This window comes from Temnothorax americanus, unplaced genomic scaffold (assembly GCF_048541705.1).
Source record: "Temnothorax americanus isolate GAGA-0224 unplaced genomic scaffold, ASM4854170v1 Scaffold3, whole genome shotgun sequence".
Taxonomy (NCBI): Eukaryota; Metazoa; Arthropoda; class Insecta; order Hymenoptera; family Formicidae; genus Temnothorax; species Temnothorax americanus.
Window position 1 is genome coordinate 501,401 of NW_027509442.1, and position 8,872 is coordinate 510,272.

Consider the following 8,872-nt stretch of genomic DNA (forward strand, 5'->3'; position numbering starts at 1 on the left):
CGCAGTTTTCTTAATATCTTCTGGACTTATTATTTCTTCGCTATTGCGTCCTTATCGCGATGCGCGTCGCGGGAAGAACTACTGTAGCTTCTATACAACTGTAGCATGAAGCGAGAGCACCTCTCTTTAGCGACAAACTATTAAGGCACATTTTTGGTATATATTTGTTTAACCGTCTCATTCCTAGAAAATTATTTCTTAATACTGCATTCCAGGTTATATAATGATAAAAATATCTTTTTGATACGTACTTTTGAAATTATCTTGTTTAATACATATAATTTTTATAATTCGTTTCTTTGTATTATTTTATATTAGGTATAAAAAGATAATATATATGAATATTTGGAGTGAGAGGGTTAAATTTTTCCAAGTCTTTAATAACTATTTTAGAATCGCGCACGCCTTTTTTGAAAGAGTTGTGAAGATATTTTTTTAGGACTTTGTTTGCTCATTGTTTATTTAAACTCTCTCATATCCACATGAAAAATAAATCGTATGCAGATTTTCTAAAAAATTCGACAAGTTATTAGCCATATCCTTACGTGTTTCAAAAATTTCGTAGAATCCATGGAATCTTTAGAAAGACTTTATTCTTTATGAAAACCGGTACCTTTCCTTCGTGTAATCCATAAAGCCTATGAGAAAGAAATTCAAGCACAGGAAAACTACCTGCGACAAATTTTCTATCGACCCATTATATCCGCAATAGTGAAACCCTGGCGTGCTGGTGCAGGTCTAGGTGGTGGTGGTGGCTGCGGTGTTGGAGCTCTCGGTGGTCTAGCTATTTCCTTGTCACGTTCCCTGTTACGTTCTCTTTCCCTGTTCTGCTCCATCTCTCGTTCTCTCTCGCGCTCACGCTCTTGAAGCTCTAGGAATACTCTGGAAGGACCCGGGGAGCCAATTCTTCGCCGGTAAGAAGCCAAAATGAGTGGGGGTGGTGGCGGGAGTGCAGCCGGTGGGTTCTGGGTGACAGAATGAGCCGCAGATGCGCCGCTGGTCACTGTCGATGTCTTTACAGTGGGTAGTAGGTCCCTTCTGATCTGAAGTTGAGGTCTCTGAGGAAGAGGTGGTGCTGAGGCCGGTGCTGTAGGCGCAGGTGGCTGCACTGAAGAACCTTGGGAAGGATATCCGGACGAAGTAGAAGATGCAGAAGATACGGACGGTGGTGTGGATGTCGATGAGGAAGATGGTCCAGGCTCGGGGCAATCTTCTTCGGGACTGTCGTCGTCCCTCAACGCCTCTTCCAATGCCTCTGGAGGAACATCGCCCACGGCATGTGTCAATGCGTGTCTCCTGAGATCGCAGTTTCTACGAAATACCTTGCCGCACGAGGTACATTCATAAGGCTTGTGATCTGTGTGCGTTAGAAGATGCGTCTTGAGATTGCTGCGCTGGTTAAAACTTCTCGCGCAAACGGGACATTTGTGCGGAGATTCTTCCATATGCAGAATCTTGTGAACTGCCAGAGTACGGCTCTGACAAAAGCCCTTACCACATTCACCGCACTTGAAAGGCTTTTCTTTACTGTGGATATACCTAAGAGAAGAAGATAAAAATCAGGAAATGATAATAGTTGACAGAAAAAATCTATATTCTAATTTGAAATCTATAAAACGTTTCATATTTTAAATTTATCTGTTGACTTTATTTAATATTTATACCGTTAATATTTAGATCGTTAACTTTATTGCAGATACTTAATATCGTAAAACAAATTAATGCAATATAAACATACAATAAAAAATTTAAAGAAGTTAATTTTTCATTCTTTTTACGTGATACGTTATAGCATAGCTAATTTAATTCAATGAACTGATTTAATTTAGTGAATTTAATAAAGAATTATGTATCATACCTATGATCCCTAAGATGATCTTGCCGCCTGAAGGCCTTACCGCAAATGTCGCAGGAGTATGGCCTCTCGTCGGTATGAGTTCTCTCATGAATAAGGAGATTATATGATTTCGTGAACTGTCGATTACAGAATTTACAAATGAACTGTTTCTTCGGTCTGGATGCTCTGCCAGGTGCTCTAAGTAACCTTCGATCCAGATGCTGATGGGCTAATGGACCACCCGGGGGATACAAAGCGGAACTACCAGGAAAAGGACCAGCAAAGACTGGATACCCAGGAGGTTCAAGGAGAGGATGCGGCGGTAGTAAAAGACCTCGCGCTAACTCTTTCCTTTTGTCGGCCATCATCGCCATGATATCGTAACTCGACGAGCTCTTTCTGGCCACTGAAGATTCAGGACCGACTTCGTGTTCCGAATTCGTCGACGATGAGGAAGAGGGCGGTGGCCCGGGTAAATGAGGATGCATTTCACCTGGATACGGAGTGAGTTGTAATCTTGAAGGCACCACAGGCACAAAGGCTGACGACTCTCGGTGATGGGCATGACCCAGACTTGTTACCAAACTGTGGCGGTGATGATGATAGACGGCGAGAGTGCCAGATGGATCGAATCCTCTCGAGGTCGATGCCGCGCTAGAACTAGAAGACGACGAGGCTGCGGAAGAGGGGCCTGATCTCGGAGACTGTCCAAGACCCAGGTCCCGACCTCTGCTCGTCTCCTCGGAAACTGTGGCCGAGGCCGACGTAACTACGATGTCGGTTGGCATAGCGATTGTACCTAAAAGATAAAAAAAAATGAATTAATTACACATTGATATAGATGAATAAAGATGAAACTAATACGATCAACATAATCAGTTCTTCATTCCGCGGAACAAACGGTTCTTAAGACATCCGTTTGATTATATATATTTCCAAATTTTTATATTTTTTAAAATGTTAAATTAACTTACGAGCATTTATAGCTATATAATCAAGTAAATTTAAAAAATGAATAATATATATTTTCTAAAAATTTTTTTATTTTTTTTAATTTATTGAAATTGTCCAATTTGATATGCTTTTTACAAAAACTGTTATAGAAAATGTAGAAAAATGATTTACATATAAACAATAAATATAAATAATATTTTTGTGATGTTTACACATAAATAATAAATATTAATATTAATACACAATTTAAAGGAATTTGATAAGTATATTGCTTATTCCTTAAAAAGTTTTATGAAAACGTTTTTCATGTATTTTTACATATTAGAGATCTCCATAAATCCGTATTAAAGTTAAGATAAAAATTGAAATAAAAAATAACTTATATAAGAACGTACATCCAGCAATATGGAAAATAATTTTTTTTAATTCTGCATTATCTACTTTAACGATATTATATGGGTTGTTTTGTACATTCTTCATAAATTTTCTTATACGTATACATATAATATACTAACATATTCATATATGTCGAGTTATAGTATGTGAAAAGCAGTAAACTAACACGTAGATGCATATAAAGATAGAACTGGCAAATCAGAGAATGCGTTAATTTAAAAACATATTTACTTAAAAACTATTAAAAGTTATTTGTATATGTTGTCGTTAAATGACGGCGCTATCATTTTCTATTGATATTTCTTCAATTTTATAATACGCCAAACATTCCTTGGCACATCGCTTAACTCTTAACGTGTTTACTTAAGAAGTAGAGAGTCGTGTAATATCGTGATCGGTAGAGTTTATTCGTGGATTTTATGTCTAATGGACATCGCGAGAACCACTGTGTACCGACTCACCGCAAACTTTCGCAATCGTGCAGAAAATGGGTACGGACAGCGTTTAAAGAGGTTTTTTTTTTCTTTTTATTAATGATATCTCGCGTTATTCGCTTTACTTGCGAAATCGCGCGTACGTCTCGTTCCACAGATGGGCTCTTTGAAGGGCGGGTAGACGCGCGGCGATTTAAATGATAATTCAATTGCAAAGTGCTCATTCCAGTCTACCATTCGGAGTATCGGTGCCGCGTACGTTTTACGAACGTGAACTGGTTATCTCTCGAGCCGAGCACACCTGCCAACATGGCTTCCGCGGACCCAGCGGTCACGGCTAGTCGGCTAGTCCCAGCAGCCATGTTGGAATCGCGAATGTCCGTAGGGACGCAACGAGGCGGACACACGCGATTGCCCTGCGAGTCCCCTCATGATGAAAACTCTCTCAACATGCTCGCCCCGGGAGAAGAAGTCTCTCTCACCTGGAGGACGTTGATGGAGCCTGCCAGGTCTCCCTTTCAGAGTCCTCCAGCGAACCGCCAACGCATCTCCTCCTTCTCCTTCTCCGCTCGAAATCCCTTATTAGCCGACGACGGTCCGGTGATCAGCGGCGGAAACATCCAAACATCCGTTGTACCTGCGTCGACATCCACTACGGCACAACGAGAACTTTCGCAGGCCTTCGCGCGCCTATCACTCCTTATCTTTCTCCCGTGTACACGTAAACACACATACACTACACGCGGTGGCAACCACAGGCTTGCGGTAGGCAGGGCGGCGCGACTCCTTTCCTTTCCGTGTCGCACTTCCGTTCCTGCTCCAATCTCGCCCGGAGTACCGCGAAAGGAGCAGCGACGGCGACGCGCTCTTCTCTCCCAAGGTCTGTATACCCTAGAAGCAGCTCGAGAATCGAGAGAACGACAACCGCGGAGCGGGATGGCGGGATACGCGCTCGGCGCTCTTTCCTGCGGGAGAACACGGAGAAGCGCGCGGGTAACTGCGTGTCGGACGCCGCCAGGTAGGCTTCCTCGGCTCGCACACCCACGCAGGTGAGGCTCATGCACACCTCACGCATACGACGCACACATCTGCGCGCACACCTATACGCCAGAGCGACTCGCCTGGGAGTCTTTCCGTTTGGCTGCCGCTAGTAGCGCTGCTGCTGGATGCTGCGGCGTGACTCCCTCACTCTAGAGTCGCTCTTGGTGCGAGAGAGGCGGGTACCGGTCGGCTCGCCAGTCGCCAGAGCGAGACCGACAGGTAGTCCGAGAGAGCGAGCGGCGAGAGGGCGGACTGAGGGCACCGCGCGGGGGTTCTCTGGTATCCTATCTATACCAGTGCCTATGAGGCGATGCCGCGATGCCGCGCAGGTTGAACGCAGGAGGTTTAGGTAGGGACGTGGTATGAGGGGCAGGTGCGTAAACGCGAAACCTGGCACCCTCTCTCTTCTCTTTTCTTCCTTCACGCTTTGGTTCCTCCGCCGCTACCGTGGAATTTTCTCACCTCGGTGCATGTCGGTGCATTCGATGCTCAGCCATCCCTGATGCGGACGATGTAGATACGCGTCCGATAATTCCGATAGTTTGACGATCGTAAGGAACCGTTGCGTCCGCAGGCGCTCTTAGCCAATTCTTATACGTCCAAAGTCGACGTTCACGTATCGCACGCGCTGCCGCAAACTCCAGAACTCTCACTGCACCACTGTAATCATCTCTGTGATCGATCTCCGAAGATCGAGCAGTCGATTCCGCTTGCGAAGGTAGCGCGACACCGAAGCGCGCGTTTGTCGCCTCGGCCCGCGCGCTGTCAGGTAGGCGGACGAGAAAAGCGTGAGGCAGGTTGTAAGTTGTAAACGCACCTGTAGGAAACCCGCGCCACGCCGCGCCGGCACTGACGAAGGAGATCGGTCTTTGGTGGGCGGAAAGGGGAGTGTGGTCCGTGCACCCCGCCGCCAGCCAGAGGCAGTCAGAGAGATCGAGTCTCGGTCTTCGTCTCTCGCACGCTCTCCTCCTCGATCTCTCCCTCGGCCACGTTCCATCTTCCTTTCCCGTTTTTGCGCGGTCTCGCTTCCACACACCTTCGACTTCTCCGTTCCCTCCGGCACCCCGCCATGCCGGCGCAACGCTCGCCTCCCCGCACGTTTCCACTGTCCTTCGACGTTTCCTTTTTTCTTTTTCCCCCCTTTCCGTCTCTTTCTACTGGCAGCAGCCGCCGACGCCCAGCCGGTTTTACACCGGCAAATCGATTCAACCTTACGTACGTCTCGCTGGAGCGAGCGCGGTTCTAGTTCACGGATTCTGGAATTTGCTCCAGTTGGATAGAATAAGCGGCGCGATTGTTCGTTCATCGCGGATGAGCCGTTGTTAGGCTGATTTGCACGAGACATGAATTTCTTATTGCTATCGAACGGCCTTTTTCCGTCGTTTAACCGCGTATTTTCTATTTTTATGTCTACGGAGTAATGGAGTGGAAGAGTTTTTAGATCCATAAAGACAGAGAGAAAGAGAAGGAGAAACATGGGCGGCCACTTACAACGATTGGCTTCTCATTTAGTTCAGCGTTGCTATCATTTTATTCTTGTCAGGAATAGGCGCTCCAGATGCTCGATACTGAAAAGACTTTCTGCAATAAAATGTTTTCATCTATCTAAGATAAATTTTCAAACAAATCACATTATGAAATATTATATAATATTATTTTTATAATTATAATATATACTGCGCATTGATTACCGCGCGAGGCTTCGATTGCCTCATCTATTTTCTTTGATTTAGTCTGGAGAGCCTTATATATCGTTTAATATAATATATACTTTAGCTGAATGTATAATGTATCTGCGTAATTAAATAAACATGATTGGTGTCTACGTGCGTTGATAATAAATTCTGATATTATTTTTTAAACAAAAATTCATACACACTTTAGATTATTTTGATTTAAAACTGGTTATTCTCTAAATGTTTCTGAGAGATATTAGAATTTGTAAACAAATTTAATGGAAGTTAAATGACGACGTTTATTTCCTGACGGAAGTCGCGTTTGCGAGCAAATTCGAGTGGCGAATTTGATCCATCGATCAATCAACTTTATGGATATCAGATCGAATCATTCTCAAATAATGGAGCCGCCGTCAGCTGGCTCCAACCGAGAATTAATCGACTAACAATATTTCCTTGTATTCCTTTCAGTTACATAGAGGATAATTTCTCACCTGCATAGAACATTTGTGCCGATATAAAATGTGATATCACGATTCAATCATTAATAGATATAGGTAAAAGAAAAGATGAAAGCTTGTTATCGAAACACGTAACATTATAAATACAGTTCGACATTATCTCTGTTTTCTATACATAAATAACACGTACATTACGTAAGTTTCAATTTTTTATTTTAGTTAGTATTCCATTACAAAAGTTAGATGTATTTTTAGAATTAATTAAAGAATTTACAAGTCCTATTTCTTTCTTTATCGTTTTTCAAATCTGGTAAGTTTAATTTTACTTCTTGACATTTCCCTATACTGTATCGATTATAACAATTTGTTCTGGCGAGTACGAAAGTTGTGTGCCACAATTATAAATATGTGTAACGTCAATAGATAAAAGGCCAACAAACGAAAGTATACTATATCTCTATACTATTCAACGCCTGAACATATCTCCGTAATCGCAATATAAATTTTTTTCTCACATGGTTGCAAGTATGACATCCGTTCCACGTAAAGTGAACGGCTTCACCTCTTTCAATTTTCTTTTTTTATTGGCAAATTTTATTGGTAAAACATTCCCGTTTAAACGTCTCCGACTTGTGGGAGAAGACATAAGTGAGCAGTGTCGTATTACGTTATAACGCATTGTAATCCGCGTGTCGAGAGAACCGCGTCTACTTGACGCAGAAACCATTCGGGACTGGGTTACGCTACCAAAGCGCGACGTCGTAAAACTCACCGGCGCGGCGTCGTATAGCCTCCCGTAAAACGAGCGCGCGGGCCGCGGCGCGTATATGGAAATTGATATAGCACGTATTTCTATGCCCGTCAGCTTTTCAACTCGCCCGTAGCTCGTAGCCGCTCCGCGCGAGTTGGAACGTAGCTGACGCTACGAAGGGCCCGGCCACCGTTGTCGGGCGATCTTCAAACGGTCATTTTGTGAATTCATTTCGCGACTCGTTTCGACACGGTAGGTCCCCTGAAAGGGGACAAAGAGACACGGAGGAACGTTGACGAATCGGTCGGCGCGATCGCGTGTCGTAACGGTACGCGATGACGTACATCATCTCTTTTGCCTAAAAGGTCGGGACGCCAAGTACAAGGCCGCCTTGCCTATTCCCGCGTGAGAAGAAGATCGCGTTTGAATGGGCGAGACTTTATATTTACATAGCATTAGCCTTTTGTAGCGAAATGCAATGTGTGAATGGCATCGGCGCGTCATTGTTTCGGGCGCCGATTGATGGTGCGATTCTCTTTCATTCAGCTTCCTCAATATCTAGGTATGCTAATTAACGGAATATACTTGTCAAGTTCAGTTGTCGGCGTGAAACAAAAGTGTTGTAATAAATAAGATTCCGGGAGCTGTCTTGGAAATTTTTCAGACCACAAACCTGAAGAGTTTAGATTGCAGTTCTGTCGTTAGTACCTCCCATAATCTTGACTTGAATTGCTCAAATTTCACTTCTTTACTTGCAAACTTGGAATAGTTCGTTTGTTAATAGCTTAGTACATGTTTTCTCTATTTATATATAATAATATCTCGAACGTGGAATATTGTTTATACTCTGTAAATCTTTCAAATGCGAAAGGCCATGTTGGTCTCTGTAGTAAAAGTTTTACCAGAAAGGTAAGCTTGCTATAATATTTAAATAACTTTAATATCCATAATAATGATAATACAGTAATATAACGACATTTAATAAGAAAGATGTGATATAAAATAGCAGATATAAAATTTAATTATTTTTTTCTAATTATTGTAACTCGGAATTTATCTTCATTTTTTTAGTAAATGCCAAGTTATATATAAATCTATCTTTGTTTTAGTAGGCAAGTACCATAAAGCAAAAGCTGTATGGATTATTATCAGTAATTAACGTACTAAAAGTGAGAACTTAGAGATAATCGTTCCTGCGCCACTCTTAAAAATTCTGGCATCATTTATTCCCTCTAAACATATTTGCTGCAACAATGACATAATTAAAAAATCAGAGTTTTCCAGGAAATGAGTTTGAATATTTTAAATCATAAAAATTTTAA

General features: G+C 42.7%; 1 protein-coding gene across 1 annotated transcript; it reads right to left on the reverse strand.

Annotated features, from left to right (window-relative positions):
* Positions 1-442: 442 nt before the first annotated feature.
* LOC143900137 (uncharacterized) lies at positions 443-4,733 on the reverse strand. Its single transcript, XM_077411134.1, has 3 exons — positions 4,104-4,733; positions 1,859-2,636; positions 443-1,539 (listed from the first exon to the last, which is right to left on the reverse strand). Exons 2-3 carry the CDS (start codon positions 2,623-2,625, stop codon positions 687-689), a joined length of 1,620 nt encoding a protein of 539 aa, XP_077267260.1. The 5' UTR covers positions 2,626-2,636; positions 4,104-4,733; the 3' UTR covers positions 443-686.
* Positions 4,734-8,872: the final 4,139 nt, after the last annotated feature.

Bases quoted from the DNA above. Each gene is read 5' to 3' on its own strand.
- LOC143900137 (XM_077411134.1), bottom strand. From the start codon at position 2,625: ATGCCAACCGACATCGTAGTTACGTCGGCCTCGGCCACAGTTTCCGAG. The intron at 1,540-1,858 runs GTATGATACATA...TTCTTCTCTTAG, and splicing joins GATCATCTTAGGGATCATAG to GTATATCCACAGTAAAGAAA.